General features: G+C 48.1%; 1 protein-coding gene across 1 annotated transcript in view; it reads left to right on the top strand.

Annotated features, from left to right (window-relative positions):
- Gli2 (GLI family zinc finger 2) overlaps positions 1 to 4313 on the top strand; it is a 234870-nt gene extending 230557 nt beyond the window's left edge. Inside the window, exon 14 of the mRNA XM_042685199.1 lies at positions 57 to 4313. Coding sequence (XP_042541133.1) covers positions 57 to 2506 — 2450 coding nt within the window. The 3' untranslated portion in view covers positions 2507 to 4313. The remainder of the gene's footprint in view (positions 1 to 56) is intronic.
- Positions 4314 to 16873: the final 12560 nt, after the last annotated feature.

Raw genomic sequence — 16873 nt, 5'->3', positions numbered from 1 at the left:
AAAGCACAGAATAGGACCCTCGTCTTGGATACTAACCTTTGTGTTCTGCCCCCTAGGTTCTGTCCTGGAAAACTTCAGTGGCACCGTGGATGGAGGGCCAGCAGGGCTGCTGCCCAATCCTCGACTGTCCCAGCTGTCTGCCAGCGAGGTGACCATGCTCAGCCAGCTGCAAGAGCGTCGGGACAGCTCCACCAGCACTGTCAGCTCAGCCTACACAGTGAGCCGCCGCTCCTCAGGCATCTCCCCATACTTCTCCAGTCGCCGATCCAGTGAGGCCTCACCCCTGGGCGCCAGCCGTCCACACAACGCCAGCTCAGCTGATTCCTACGACCCCATCTCCACGGATGCCTCACGACGCTCGAGTGAGGCCAGCCAGTGCAGCGGAGGCAGCTCGGGAATGCTCAACCTCACACCAGCCCAGCAGTACAGCCTGCGCGCCAAGTACGCAGCGGCCACCGGGGGACCACCGCCCACGCCACTGCCAGGCCTGGAGCGCATGAGTCTGCGGACCAGGCTGGCCATGCTGGATGTACCCGATCGCACGCTGCCCGGCATCTACCCGCACTCACTGGGCCCGCGGCGTGGCAGTGATGGGCCTGCCTATGGCCATGGCCACATTGGGGCTGCGCCTGCATTCCCTCATGAAGCGCCAGGAGGCAGTGCCCGGCGTGCCAGTGACCCAGTGCGACGCTCCGAGGCCCTGACCCTGCCGCGGGTGCAGCGATTTCACAGCACCCACAATGTGAACCCAGGTCCACTGCCCCCCTGCAGCACCGAGAGGAGGGGGCTCCGCCTACAGGGTCACCCAAGCACCAACAGCAGCCTGATCCACAGCTCCTACTCTCCCAGGCCACCCAGCATCAGTGAGAATGTGGTAATGGAGGCCATGGCTGCAGGAGTGGACAGCACAGGGCCTGAGTCTGGCCTGGGGCTGGCAGAGGATGATCTGGTGTTGCCTGATGATGTGGTACAGTATATCAAGGCACACACCAGTGGCACTGTGGATGAGAGCACACGGCAGGTGTACCCCACCCAGAGCTTCCCGGAGAACCCCAAGCTGCCCAGCCCAGGGCTGCACGGCCACCGCAGGCTAGCAGCTGCCGACTCCAATGTGGGTCCCTCTGTCCCTAGCATGGAAGGCTGCCAGCTGGGCTATGGGGCATCCTCTAGCCTGAATAAAAACAACATGCCCGTGCAGTGGAATGAGGTGAGCTCAGGTACGATGGATGCCATGCCCAACCAGGTAAAGCCTCCGCCCTTTCCTCAGGGCAACCTGGCTGTGGTACAGCAAAAGGCTGCCTTTGGCCAGTACCCAAGCTACAGTCCACAAGGTCTGCAGCTGAGTCCTGGGAGCCTGGACAGCACCCAGCCACACCTTCAGCTCCCCAATGGAGCTTCTTCAGCCCCCAGAGTGAATTACATGCAGCAGCAGCTGCGCCAGCCAGCCACAGGTGGCCAAGGCCTCAGCCTGAGCTCAGCTGTGAGCCCTCAGACCAACTACAGCCAAGCCCACCCCCAGCTCAGCCCCAGTGGGACCCTGAACCAGTTTCCCCCATCCTGCAGCAACATGGGGGCCAAGCCAGCCCACTTGGGGCTCCCTCAGCAAATGGAAGTTGCCTCCAACCCAACCATGATGGGCAGTCACCACCAGGAACTGGGAGTTCCAAATTCTGCCCTGGCTGGGGTGCCACCACCTCACCCAGCCCAGAGCTATCCACAGCAAAGCCATCACTTGGCAGCTACTCCGAGTCAGGAAGGCTACCGCCAGGGCCTTCTGCCTTCCCACCAGCCTGGCTTCATGGAGCCACAGCAAGGCATGATGGGAGCAGCTCCATCTAGCTTCGGTTTAGTACAACCCCGGCCACCCCTTGAGCCTAGCCCTGCAGGCCGCCACCGTGGAGTACGTGCTGGGCAGCAACAAATGGCCTATGCCAGGGCCAGTGGGCATGCCATGGTCACCACATCTGCCAACCAGGAGACAGCAGAGGCTGTACCCAAGGGTGCAGTGGGCACCATGGGATCACTACCCCCTCAGCCACCCCCTCAGGACAGAGGTGGGGCACAGGACCACAATACACTCTACTATTATGGCCAGATTCACATGTATGAACAAAATGGAGGACTAGAGAACCATGGAGGCTGCCCAGCCCCTCAGCCCCAACCTCCACAGCCACAAGCCTGCCCAGACAACATCCAGCCACAGCCCTTACCCTCACCAGGGGTCAACCAGGTGTCCAGCACCGTGGACTCCCAGCTCCTGGAGGCCCCTCAGATTGACTTTGATGCCATCATGGATGATGGTGATCATTCAAGTTTGTTCTCCGGTGCGCTGAGCCCCAGCCTTCTACACAACCTCTCCCAGAATTCTTCGCGCCTCACCACCCCTCGGAACTCCCTGACCTTGCCCTCCATCCCCTCAGGCATCAGTAACATGGCCGTGGGCGACATGAGCTCCATGCTCAGCAGTCTGGCTGAGGAGAACAAGTTCCTGAACATGATGACCTAAGGTCCGATCCCTGATGCAGAGCAGACCCTGGGGGATTGTGGCCTCCTGGAAGGATAAGATCTCATCCATTCATCTTTTTCCTAAAATAAAGTATTAAGTAGGCCTGAAGGATCTTTGCCAATAGCTGGTTCAGACTGCATATGTTTTAAGAGAAGTTTTGTGGGCATCCTTTCTGGTCTTTTGGACTACTTTTCAGAATACTAAAAAAAAAAAAAAAAGTCTCAACAGGAAAGGAAAAGAAGGAATGAGAAACTGATTTACACAGTGCTTGCCAGCCTTGGGTGTTTATGGGGCCACTCAGCTTTGGCTTCTTTGCCTCTGTCATTTGGCTAATGAGAGATTATGTTGGCCAAGGGCTTTTCAACTACATGTGGAAAGAGGGTAGGGGAGCCACATTTGGGTTGGAAACTGAAACCATAATGGATATTCTGTGCCAAGAAGATGGGCTTGTTGTTCTGCCACCTGTAAGGAAATGGAATTGCCAGCTGCCAGGATTCTCCTATAAAACTTGAGTCTTGAGGTTCCTACAGTCTCTTGCCATGAAGAATAGGGAATAACATTCCACGTGGGTGCTGCAGAAGTACTATACTAATGCCAGGTTTAGGATAGTTGGCATCTCCATCCCTTAAGCATAGTTTAGGACTGGCAAATTGCCCAGATATATTATGAATGAATAAAATATGTAAGTTGCACCCAGTAAAAGGAAATAAATAAAAAGTGTACTACCTGGGACAAGCCCAGAAGCTATCTGGGCCTCTCCTGACCATGTTTACAGTGTTCCTGCATGGACAATGTAGCTGTTCCTGAAAAGAAACTTTCTAAATACCTCTGGCTGCTGGCATTGCTCCGGGTGAAGGATTGGCTGAGGCCTCTGGAGGTGAGATGGCACCTGGGCCCAGCCTTAGGCCACCCCAGAGGCTTTCCAGTAGGAAGAGGAAGTCGCATGTTTACTGTTTTTCCAATCCTGTTTTTCCAAAACAGTCTGCCCATCTTACCATGAAATCTACAGCCCTGTCCAGGCTCCTGCAGGCCATGCCGGGCTGCTAGTGACAGCCCAATAGTGCACACCAAGCCAGAAATGCAGCCAGGGCTGATACCCTGACCTCTGCTCTTCTCCCTGATTATTTTCAGAGAACGATGTGTGTGCATGATGTTTAGGGTAGGGATGGGTGGGTGGAGAGGTTGACTCTTAGAGTCTGAGGAATTATTACTCAGTTTCCTTGTTCAATGTGGCCAAGCCCCAAATGGAAATGTAGTTTGGAACTGGCTCCAAGAATATTTTTTTTCTGAATGTCCAGTAGGGTGAAGCAATGCGGCTTCTCCATCACATATATACAGATATCAGATGTGTTCCTTAGGATGAATTTGTAGCAACTTTGCCAGACCAACCACACTGCTCAGATGGAGCTTCATTCTGACTGTGACCTTGGCTTTAGGGAGGAACTTTGAAGCAAAGTCTGGAGACAGGATCCAAACCTGCTCATCTAGCCCCTTCCAGTGCATCAGACTCCTTGTTAAGGTCCAGAGCCAAGGCCAACTCCAAATGACAACTCTGGGACTTGGCCATGGGCTGTGGCTCCACGGTGGTATTAGCTTGCTTCCTAAGACTGCACTTGCCATTCCCCTGCCTGTATATATTTTGTGCAGATAACATCTTCCCTGAATATACTGTAGGTGACTTGTCCAGCCAAATTTATATTGCCAAAAAAACATTTTTAGCTTTTTTTCTACATGCTATGAATTGAGATGACATGCTCAACTTGTAAATAAGTCTTTTTTGTACATTAAAAAAGTAATTTTTTCATAATTTATCTTGTCTATCTGCTTCTCCCTTGACAGTGGTTAATGAGAATCCTTGCCGTAAATTTGGTGCATTTGAACGGAAATTAGGCTGTATTTTTTTCTCCACAGTGTCAAAATTGACTACCCCGCCTCAGCCAAGAAATGTTTAATGCAGAAGCATTTACTGGCTGTTTGTTTCTTGTCAGTCTGGGGAGGGGGAGGCAGGGTTTGACATTTTGCAGTGAATCTCTGTTCTGCTGGTCAGCCACACTGCACACTCCTTGGTAATGAAACACATTTGAGTTGGAGGATGGGAATTAAGTGGGTAAGTCCTGTAGCTTAGGCAAAGGAAAGAATTGGGGCAAGCAAGTATATCCCAGAGTGCCCATCTACTAGTCTTGGGCAAAGGAACCCACAGGGAAGAGCCTGAGTGTAGAGGCCTCCTAGAAAGTGAATGTGAAAGGCTTTGCCAGCTAGGTAGCTAGGGATAGAAGGTGGCAGCCAGGACCTGCTCTAATAAGACCAGGAGGAACAATGCAGTAGAAAATACCCATCAGACACCAGGCTCTGGGTTATAAATGCATGTGCCTTTCACAGCTGTGGCCAAGTGCAGGTTTCCCCAGCTTTTATCCAATCATGAGTCCTTTCCACATTTGTGCATACAGACAGGGATCCAATCATAGGGATACTTACACACTCCTGCTCCAAGGTCTGTGGGACCAATCCCATAACTCTCATCAATCCATGACCATGACTCTGGCCAATCAGATCAAGAGCATCTCCTTAGGGGAGGAGGCAAAGGACCGTATATCCAGTGGACCCTGTGTAGAGCACTGGCACCAGAATGCCTCTTTGCATGTGCCCAAGGAGTCCATTTCACTGTTTATTTTGCTTTCAAGTAAACATGCTCTGTTGGCTTTAAGTGGAGCCATAGGGAGGATCCAGGAAGAGGGACCTGAGCACTAAGAAGTCTTCTGGTAGGTAGATTTAGATTCTCAGTTTAGCAAGCAGTCACCCTTTGGCAATGCTTGGACCACTGCAGTAAACTCAACAGTCAGAGGTCAGAGGGGACTAGGGATTAATACACATTCTGGAACTGAGTCAGGAAACAAAGGGGAGAGATCCCAGAACTAAGCTAGAGGGAGTAGATGGCACCTTCTGCAGGCCAGGTACGCCAGACCTCTGAGCTCCCAGCTTAGGCCCCTTAGCTTCCTTCTTTCTATGGAAAGTCCGCAAGCAGATTGCAAGTCTGGAAGCAGAGCCTCAGTTTAGCAGGCATTCAGCTTAAAACTAAATCTGTGGAGCCAGGCACTGGTGGTTCATGCCTGTAATACTAGTTACTCAGGAGGCTGAAGTCTGAGGATCACTGAAACCAGCCAAGCAAGAAAGTCTGAGACTTTTATCTCCAATTAACCAACAAAAAGCTGGAAATGGAGCTGTAACTCAAGTGGTAGAGGTACCAGCCTTGAGCAAAAGAACTAAGAACAGCAATCACCTAGGCCATAAATTCAAGCTCCAATACCCTGAAAAGAAGGATACTATTATCTCTGTGGCATGTAACCAAGGGGATTGAAGAAGGGTTTTCCATTTAAATAAGTATAAAAAGCCCCCAAGTGAAACAGAATTTAGCATATTTCTCTTCTGCAGAGAATCTGAGTTTTCAATGTGTGTCAGGGAAAGGCCACCCCTGGCCTTGCTCCTCCTTCCGTCCTGCCCTATCTTCCATCCTCCACGTTGGAGGAGTTACTTGGCAGGTGGGAAGTCCTAAGGAGGAACGGAGCTTGCTTGGCTCCATTCTTCCCTCCCTTCTTTTAAAGCCCATCTCCTGGTCTCACACCTTCTGTTTTGCTACTGCCTAGGTGTGGATAACCCACAGCATGAAGAGGCTGGGCCTGGTGGTACAGCAGAGCCAACTCTTTGGTGTCCACTCACAGACCCCAGCTGCTCTGAATAATAATATCCACGAAACCTCAATCCCAGATGACAACAACCAGGTTCAGCTTGTGAATCTGGCTCCTCAGAGGGATAGCTGACCAATGTGGGTTGGCCACACAGTCCTGAGGGGTGGGGCTGGCTTACATATCTAGGAGTTAATCAGAGGGTTCGGCTTGGAGCAACTTGGCTCTGCCCCCACATAACTGTTGTCTCCTCCCAACTTCCAGGTGATTAGTGGTGGAAGACATATGGAAGGCAAGCAGACAAAACAGGCCTTCTTTAGATCTCGGCTCAGAACTTGTGTGCCTTCATATTCCACTCACTTTGGCCCAAGCAAGTAATACAGTCCAAGCTGTGGTCAGTAGGGTAGGCAAGCATACTCCACCTACAGAAACAAGAGAATAGATTTCAGGTGTGAGCCTGTATTCAGGAGGCTGAGATCTGAGGATCAAGTTTCAAAAACAATCTGGGCAGGAAAGTCTGTGAGACTCTTACCTCCAATTAAGCAACGCAATATAAGTAGAGCTGTGGCTTGAGTGGTGGTAGAGCACTAGCCTTGAGGACAAAAACTCAGGCTCTGGGTTCAAGTCATAGGACCAACAGGTGTGCTTACGCACATAGATACACACACACACACACACACACACAAATGAATATTTCTCCAATCATAATATAGTCCACCACCACCTGCCCTCACAGAGTCAACATTTCCCATTCCACATGCCAACCTTCAACAGCTGGCCCAATCAATTTCAGGCATGAAGTCCAGGATCTGTGGTCCATCACTATTCTGGATATGGTTCTTTATGAACTAAAATGACAAGCTTTCTGCATACATATCCCATACATAGAAACACTCAGCATGCACTGAGGAGCCAAAGCTAGGGTAAGAAGGCACACTCCCACCTGAAGGACAGTTCATAGGCATTTTGCAGAACAACATTGCTGTGATCTATACTAGGCCTAGAATGCAGCCTCATTCTTCAGCTCCTCACAGTTGTGTGTGTGTGAGAGAGAGAGAGACAGAGAGAGACAAATTGAAGATAAGATCTGATCTTACAAACTTTCCTGCCTGTGCTGACTTCAAACTATGATCCTCAGATCTCAGCCTCTTAAGTAACTAAGATTACAGGCATGAGCATGTGCCTGACTTGAGAAACTTTCAATCTCTTCCTACTTGTAAGAAGCTGAGAGGTTAAGGATTTTTATGTTTCAAACCATCTTGGTCTCATTTCAATCCACAATGGCAATATGTTTTTTTGTAGCTTTCTCCCAAACATCCTGCAGTGTGTGTGTGTGTGGGGGGGGGTCTCCTATATATCTGATTCTAGATCACTCTATATGCCAAAAGCTACATAGTAATTCTTTTTCTCTCAGCAACTGGGGACTGGTGTCCCATAACCATCTGCTGTGGGCCACTCCCTGGATGTTTCTATATAGCCTATTGTTGCTGAAAAAACACTTTATTTTCTCCTAGCATTGGGGCTTGTACTAGCTCAAGGCAGGTACTCTACCACTTGAGGGCTTTTTTTCTATTTAATTGAAGATAAGAGTCTTAGGGACTTCTCTATCTGGATTGGCTTTGAACCACAATCCTCAGATCTCCATCTCTTGAGTAGCTAGGATTACAGATGCGAGTCACCAGGGCTGGACATGAAAGATTATTACATTACATCATATTCCTTTCTAGTCCTTAAGATACAGGCCAGTACAATCAATCACACTTCCTGATCTCCTCTCTACTTTGAGGATATTTTCATGGCACTCCCTAGATTTTGTCTTTGCATTACAGGCCACATCTTAATGTGAGAGTTTTTTGTTTGGGGCTTTTTTCAAAAAAACTGGCTAGAGAGACTGTAGATAAGAAATACATGTAAGCTGGGCACTGGGCACCAGAAGCTCACACTTGTAATCCTAGCTACTCAAGAGGCTAAGATCTGAGGATCTTGTTTCAAAGCCAGCCCAGGCAGCAAAGTCTGTGAGACTTTTATCTCCAATTAACCAACAAAAACAGGAAGTGGAGCTGTGGCTTGTGGTAGAGCACTAGCCATGAGCAAAAAAGCTCAGGGGCAGTGCCCAAGCACCAAAAAAAAGCTTAATTTTCTAAACTCTGTGGTAAATGGGCCAGTTGCTTTTTGAAAGTCATCTTTCACTGTACTACTTTACCAGTTGCAGTTCCAAGAAGGTCATGTCAACAGCATTCTTCCCAGAAGCCATCAGGCCCAGCTCCATTAATCCATGAGGTCATTTCTCCCTCAAAGATTGCCATAAGAAATACTCTTACCAAGCAATTTCTCTACCACATCACCAGAGCACCATTTTCCCAAGTCTTTCTAAATTTCTTAATTTCCCAGTTCCATATCTATATTACATATTTAGAAATATCAGCTTCCCCTCCCTGTACTATTCAGAAAACATCAACGACAGCTCAGTAATGCTACAGATACAGCAAGAAGCATTGACACCACTCAGAGGCTAAGGTGGACTTACCTGGGCTGGGCTTACCTCCTGTGCCCATTCTCCCTGGGACCAGAGGATGGCTTGGGCACCAAGGGTAGGAGGGTAGGAGAACCAGGAGGCCTCTTAGGCCTGGGCTGGGAACTGGAGACAAAGCCCATGGTGGGTCCCAAGTCAATGCAATAGGAAATCCACTTGTGTAAAACAATGAGAGAAGACATATATCTAAGAATAACCCAACTTACCACATCCTCTAACCCAGCTGTTATCATAAGACTGGCAGGATCCCAGGCAGAAGCCACCTCAAGTAAAAGCATAAGACTATCTAAAAACAAACTGAAGCCAAAAGGTCTGGGAGCAGAGCTCAAGTGGTAGAGCACTTTCCCAACAAGTTCTAAATCCTGAGCTCAATCACCAGTCCTGCCACAAGAAAAGAAATCGGATCTGACCCAGGTTGCAATAATTGAATAGGGGTTTGTCTGAGTGAACTGACAAATTCCCATTTATTTATTAGAAATCCTATTAGTCAGAATTAGGTAGAATATTTTTGAAAGGCTAAAGGAACTGTTATCCAGAGCTCTATATTCATGAAAGAGATGAAGATGAAGTAGACCCTCTGAGACATTCTCAGGTAAACAAAGCCATGTGAATTAATTGCCCATAGCCTGCTCAAACAGGTGAAAGGAAAATGATAATGGGAGGAAATCTGGGAGCTCAAGGATGATGGAGGAGCAACAATACTAAGAATCTGGGCAACTATAGAGTGCTCTTCTTCTTTTGAGTATGTTCAGCCATTAAATGCAAGAAAGGCAATGTTGTCTGAAGGGGTTCTCTATGTTTGAAGATATTATGAGACAAGAACGTCACAATGGAGAAGGTTCATGAACGTCACAATGGAGAAGGTTCATGACCTATATGGGCTTTTATAGCCACATTCCACTTGAAGTGGTATAGTATTGATTCTAAGACCACGAGAAGTTAGCTATGTGCATTGGGATAATCCCTAGTGCAATCAGAAAAGAAAAAGTAATCATTCTGATTATGTAGACAAAAACCACAACAGATACATTGAAAGGAAATACTGAAAAAGTCAACTAATCCCAACGAAGAAAGGAAACCCAAAACAAGAATAGTAATGACTACCAAAAGAAAACAAACAAAATGGAAACAAAGAATAAAAAAGTAAGCATAGGTCTAGACCTACCAATAATTACATAAAATGACAGTAGTCTAAAAGCTCCAATTAAGGCCAGAGATGAGAGCTGTAGCATTCAGGCTGCCCAATTTTAAGTCTTCCTATAAAGCTGTTTTCATCAAGACAGTGTGGTATTGGTGATGGAAAGGATGCAGATTGCTGCAACAGAACAGACAGCACTAAGCAAACTCATCCAAACACCAAAGCTAGCTGTTTTCTGTTTTAGTGTGACCAGTAAGCTAAGAAGTACTTAAAGCACTTTAAAGTGTTCTTTAAAAATAAGAAGGCACAGCCAGGTGCTGGTGGCTCATGCCTGTAATCCTAGCTACTCGGGAGGCTGAGATCTGAGGATCATGGTTCGAAGCCAATCCAGGCAGAAAAGTCCCATGAGAGTCTTATCTCCAATTAACTACTCAAAAACTGGAAGTAGACCTGTCGCTTAAATGGTAGAACACTAGCCTTGAGCACAAAGAGGCTCAGGGACAGCGCCCAGGCTGAGTTCAAGCCCCACGACTGACAAAAGAAAAAGTAGAGGAGGAGGAGGAGGAGGAGGGGGAGGGAGGAGGAATAAAGAAGAAGAAGAGGAGGAAGAAGAGGAAGAGGAAGAGGAGGAAGAAGAAGAAGGAGGAGGAGGCTCTATTATTTGAGCCACAGTCCCACTTCTGGCTTTTTGGTAGTTAACTGGAGATAAGAGTCTCACAGACTTTTCTGCCTAGGCTTGCTTTGAACCACAAAGGGTATTCTTGAGACAGGTGTCTTTGTGTCCACAGAATCACTTGTCCTGGGTGTTTCTGGTTAGGATAGGTCACAGAATAGGGGAGATGAGAGGCAGCAGGTATGTAATGGCACATGCATGCCATCAGCGGTGAATGGACTTGGCCTGGTAGCAGACTAGCAGTGGCCACCATCTATCACTAGCTCCTTTACCAATTGTGGGCTTAGTCCGATAGAGGAAGGACCTAAGCTACAGGAAGACTCTTAAAGCAGGGAGGTCAGAAGACACAAGAAGTAGTGTGTTTTGGTCTGTCCTATGGGCTGCAGCTGGCTCTCCTTCCCATCTCATCATCTTCCTCCCTTCCTGATCACTAGTTTTTGGGCTTCCAGACTCAGATCTGATGACAACGGCCTGGTAGAGATCTTGTGACACCCTTCCCCATCAATTACAAAAGCCCTAGTCTCTGAAACAGACCCAGTTCTCTAGCTATAAAACTATCCATCCATCCATCATATGTCAATCCATCAATCTACCAACTATAGATCCATCCATCATCTATCTATCCATCTATCTCTCTACCTATTTAGCCACTCATCCATCAATCTATCCATCACCTATCAATCCAGCCATCGTCTGTCTATCTATCTGTTCATCCATCTACTTATCTATCCATCACATGTCTATCCAACTTTATCTATCTCTATGGATCAACCTATCCATCACAGTAAGCATCCTTGCTTGAGCAACGGCTGACACATGCAGAGTGACAGGAAGGCAGTTCTCGAGGCCTGGTTCAGCTTTTTCCAGCAGCCTGGGACTTGCCGAAGTTTCTGTGGATAGGGAACAAGCATGAGTATCTCCTCTGTCAAGCACTGTGCCAAGAATGTCACATTAACCAGGCAGGTTATCAATAGCAATAGAAAAGCTTGAAATGAGCCATTCTCAACTCAAAGGCTAAAAGAGTGGTCATTTATTCCCATTGACCACCAGGGCTGCACTGCTCCAGGCTGGGCTTAGTGGCCTTACCCCACGTGTGATTATGAAGGGGCGGCAGTGAGGGGACTTTTCTTAGGCCTATCATTCAAGAGGACAAAGAGGAATTTGCCAGGCCTTCTAAGGCCTGAACCTGGGGTACTATTGCTTCATTCCATTGCTTGGGCCAAAGTAAATGGCAAGACCTGAACCAGAGTCACAAAGACAATGGATTTTCATTCCACCCACAAAGAGGCCAAGGCTAGGACCTGGACGCCTAGCAAGGAGAATTGGAAGCAGCATTTTCCTCTCCCACACAAGTATTACCTCTGCCCTAGGCTGCTTTCAGTAGCCACGTTCTGTTATTCTTAAGACAATCCTATAAGAAGGAGCCATGGCACTAAGTGGCATAAGTACACGGTGCTGAGACAGAAAGGCAGATCTGAGTGCATCAGAGAGTATAGGAATGTTATCCTTGAGAATGTGGTTATTGAGCCTGGGTCTGAGGGATAACTGCACAGAAATCAAAGGGTAATGAGGCAAAGGAAAGCTCTGGCTTGAGAAGGCCTCCTGGGGCAAGCATGGAAGCCCAATTGTGTAAAGCCTCAAAGGCCAGAGCTCAGCTCTCCAGTTGCAGAGTAGAAAGCATGTGGCTGTGCATACTGGGTAGCAATGGCTCAGCACCAGGCGGCTGCTGCAGGCCTCAGGAGAGCTGTTGGCAGAAATGGATTCAAGAGCCACTAAAGAGGTCAAACCAGTTGGACTTAGCAGCAAGTTCCACAGAAGGAGCACCCCAGATTCCTGCCTCTGTGGGCACAGAGGTGCAATGGCCAGACCAGTGGACTGGGGCACTTAAAGAGTTCAGTTCAGGTGTGGTCATGTTGAATACCACATGCTTTTGTGACAGTCAGGAAGGGGTGGCGGAAAGTTTATAAGGGTTGATCGATCTGGAGTGAGACAGAGAGAGCCCTGTTATGGTTGGGGACCCAAACTGTGTGGAAGCCTGAGAGAATCATGGATAAATTTGTTCCAGTCTGAAAGAGTCCTGGGGAGGACAGAGCGGGGGGGGGGGGGGGGGGGGCGGGGGGGTAAGGACAAGTGGGAGCTACAGTAGTCTGAAAAGGATTAGAAGAGAAGAACAAAAATGGAGATGAGATGCCCAGACTCCAGGGCCCCCAGTTCCATATAATAGAACAACCTTGTGTCTCTCCCATTCCAAAGAGCCGATGGGTTCTGACTCCCCAAAATATGCAGAACCTGTTCCTCTGTGTGTTCGTGTGTGTGTGTGTGTGTGTGTGTGTGTGTGTGTGTGCGCTCACACACACACGTGTGTGCATCCATCCTGGAGCTTGAACTCATGGCCTGGGCACTGTCCCTTAGCTTTTTCACTCAAGGCTAGTGCTTTAACCACTATAAGTTACAGTTCCACTTCTGGCTTTTTGTTGGTTAATTGGAGATAAGAGTCTCATAGCCTTTCCTGCCCAGGCTCACTTCAAACCTTGATCCTCAGCTCTCAGCCTCTTAACTAAGATTACAGGTTTGCACCTTTTTTTTTTTTAAATGGGAAAGACAAGCACATGAGAATCCAGATGACAGGGAGACAGATGCTCAGTACATAGGTGTGGGCACAAGCAGAGTGCATGGTGGGAGCCTTAGACAGCAGGATGGGCACTGGAAGACAGGAAAGAGAAGACGGGTGGATGCTGGTGGCTGGTCAGCTTGGAACTGAGAAGGGAAGAGAGTTCCTGTCCTGGTCCCTGGCACTGATATTGAAATGGTCTCCTCAGAGAGAGAGATCAGAGGCCCAAGAAAGGCCAAAAGTCTTGGTACAGTCATTAGGGGGAGAGCTGTCTGGAGAAACGCTAAGACCCTCTGAGCATGGTAATTGCCCTTAGAAGGGGCCTTCCTGGCATGGTGAGGCCTGGTCCTGGTGGACTGTACTGGTCAGAGAGTGGAGGGAATAGAACGTGGATCAGCATGGGCTCACTGGGCTCCAAGTAGGGGGCTGAGAGCTGTGCCAGCCTTCCGAAAACAATCTGACTACAGCTGCAAGAAAATGCCCAGACCAATGATGGCTCTGCTTACTTACTTGGGCACTAAAGGTTCCAAAGCCAGGTGGGAATTTGGGTACAGAGCCTCTTTAGGAGAGCTGATCTGTGCAGGGTGGGGGAGGGGCTGGCTCATGTCTAAATGCATGCTTTACAAGGTGAGGGGAGATCCCATTAGGCTGGCAGCCCGGTCCCTGCTGTGCGGCCAGCTGCAGCCAGAGTGGTAATTCCCCCATGCCCTTTATTGCCTCTGCTCGGCAGGAATGACACTGGCTCTGCTTTACGAGCTGGCGGCCCAGCCTCCACCAGCACCAACCACTGTCAATAAGGGCTGTGTTTTACATCACAGGCTGGACAATTTATGGGCTGCCCCAGCACGCCACAGACAGCCATTTGGCCAAGGAGGGAAAGTGACCTAATGCTTAAGAAATTTGGAAGTGAGAAAACAGCACGTGTGTGTGTGTGTGTGTGTGTGTGTGTGTGTGTGTGTGTGTGTGTGTGTGTTTCATTCACACACATGTGGAATTATGCCTATAGATGTTTGACATCGTTTGCTAATGTAGCAGGTAGTGAAAGACAAGAGTAGCTCTGTTAAATACATGGGCTATAAAACTGAAATGAAATAGAATGAGTCATTTCCTTCTGGATACGGCCTTTGCATCACACATTACAATGAGGGTTTGGGGGACAGGCAGGTGCCCAGGGGTGCTCATTTCCTGCCAAATCCACCCACATGCCTTTCTCCCCAGGTAGGTCCAGCTTTCCCACAGGACAGGGTGAAGTCTCCCCTCAGAGAACTTGCCACATTGTCTTGTAATGTGTGTTTTAAGCAATACCCTGTCTTTGTCTGCACAGGCGTAGGGACACAGGAGGACACCAAAGAGGCAGTCTGGGGCAGAGCAATGGTCTGTCTCAGGGCCTCATCCTATTGTCTTCTGAATGCCGGGATTGGGAGGAAGGGGGGGAGGAAGTCCCCATCATTTTGGCTTTAGTTATTTTTCAGAGGGGCACATTTTTGCCTGGGCTAGCCTGGATCATGAGTCTCCTATTTATGCTTTCCATAGAGCTAGGAAGACAAGCATAAGCCACAATGCCCAGTTTGTTGAAATAGGGTATCATTACTTTTTACCTGAGCTGGCCTTAAGCTCTGAGCTTCCTGATCTCTGTTTCCCAGCTAACTGGGTATGAGCTACCATGCCCAGCCCCCATCCTGCTCCTTTCTCTCTGGGTTTGTTCGTGCTTATACTCTCGAGTGGGTAACCCCAACAACCTCCAGACTGTTAGGTCAATGACCTGCTTGACCTTGCCTTGCAGCTCTCTTTTGCACTTCCATCACCTTCTCTAGTCTTCCTTACCCCAGGATGTGGCTCCATCACTGAGCAGTTGACTGAGTGGAACACTGAGAGCTCTCTAGGATGGTTAATTTTAGGTGTCAGCTTGACTAGTTCCCAGGATGATGTTTTTAGGAGGTGGAAACTCTGGAGAGTAAGTCATGAGGGTAGAACCCTCATTAATGGTATTAATGTCCTTTTAAAGGACCACGTTTACCCTCTCCACCATAGGAGGACACAGCTTCTTTAAGCTTTGTTATTATTGAATTTTAATATTGCTAACCATCGTCAAAAATATACATATACAGTTTAAGATAATGTTCAAGCTAAGTACAGTGGCACACATCTTAGCATCAGTAGACAGAGGTAGGAGGACTAAGGGTTCAAGCCCAGTCTGAACTGTAGAGTAAGACTCTGACTCATGCCTGGTATCCTAGTCACATGGGAGGCTGAAATCTGAGTCCCAGTTCTAAGCTAGTCCAGGCAGGAGAGTCTGTGAGACTTTTATATCCAATTAAGCACCAAAAAGCCAGAAGTAAAATTGTGGCTCCAGTGGCAGAGCACTAGCCTTGAGCAAAAAAGCTCAGAGTTAGAGTCCAGGCCATGAGTTCAAGTCCCAGGATCAGTACACACACACACACACACACACACACACACACACACACACACACACACACACAAATATACTATTCATGTACTTAGCAAACTAAGACATTTACCCAGCAGTTGGCACTGGTTCAGTTTTCCATTTTGATGACTATTAAAACCTCCATGTTTGTGCCTATGTTTCTATAATCATGCTGCCTGGAGAAGTTTATGGCCACAGCAGCTAGAAGCATAAATCCTTCCTAAAAGGGGTTTGGACAATTGTGAATCCTAGGAGCCTACTCTTGCAGCAAGGGTAGTTGAGCATGTGTGTATGTGCGTGTGTGTGTGTGTATGTGTGTGTGTGTGCGTGTGTGTGTGTATGTGTGTGTGTGTGCGTGTGTGTGTGTGTGTGTGTGTGTGTGTGTGTGTGTATGAGAGAGAGAGAGAGAGAAAGTGGGAGTGTAAGTGTAGTGTGTGTGTGACCAACTATCTGTGAGCCAGAAAATTATCTTCCACAGAGAACCTGCTGATTAGTGAAGGAGAGTTCATACAAGAGTGTTGATTTGAAATGACTGTGTACTACAAAAAGTCAACCACAGCAGTTGTTTGGACCTTAAATCAACAAAAGATTATTTTTGCAGAGAAAAAGTTGACATTGACATTGTTTAGAATTTCTAGCCCAGGTTGATCATAAAATGCAGCTGGACTTTTAGTCTGTTTTATTGTTTTATGAGGAAGAATTCTTACTGTTTCTCTTGCAGTGCTAAAGACCAAAGCCAGGGCTCCATGCATGCTAGGGGAGAGCTCTACCACTGAGCTATACCCCAGCCCTCTGTTTGATTATTGGTTTTAATTTTTCCTGGACTGTACACTCCCATATGACCTGAATCTAGAATAGACCCTCCCAACAGCAGCCCTAGGTCCTGAGCAGGGCTCAGTTAACACCTCAGCATCAAATGTTAAGGGGATGGATAAATGCCAGGACTTCTTCCTGGCTTTTTAGAAACATTAACTTCTCCTGGATCCCTGTTCCCCAGCACAGACCACTCTGTAGACCCCTGAGTGTCTAATTTCCTCCTTGCTTTTCCTTTGTCTAAGGCCCAGCTTATCTCCTCCTTCCTATAAGAGGACAACCACATCATCAACCTTCCCAATATGGTCCAAAGGCCCCCAGCTACCCTGGGTACCACCAGATCAGGCTAAGCTCCGTTCATGAGGAACCACCCAAACGGCACCTTGTTTAGTGACTGGCTCTGTTCCATTGTACTCAAGACCAGTAATGTGGGGTGTGGAATGAGAGAACAAGGGTAGAATGAGAAGGAAGGACAGTCTAGTCTTAGGAAA

This window comes from Dipodomys spectabilis, unplaced genomic scaffold, assembly GCF_019054845.1.
Source record: "Dipodomys spectabilis isolate Male_0828 unplaced genomic scaffold, ASM1905484v1 ptg000094l, whole genome shotgun sequence".
Taxonomy (NCBI): Eukaryota; Metazoa; Chordata; class Mammalia; order Rodentia; family Heteromyidae; genus Dipodomys; species Dipodomys spectabilis.
The sequence above is the reverse complement of the archived record's forward strand: the minus strand, read 5'-3'. Positions and strand labels throughout refer to the sequence as shown.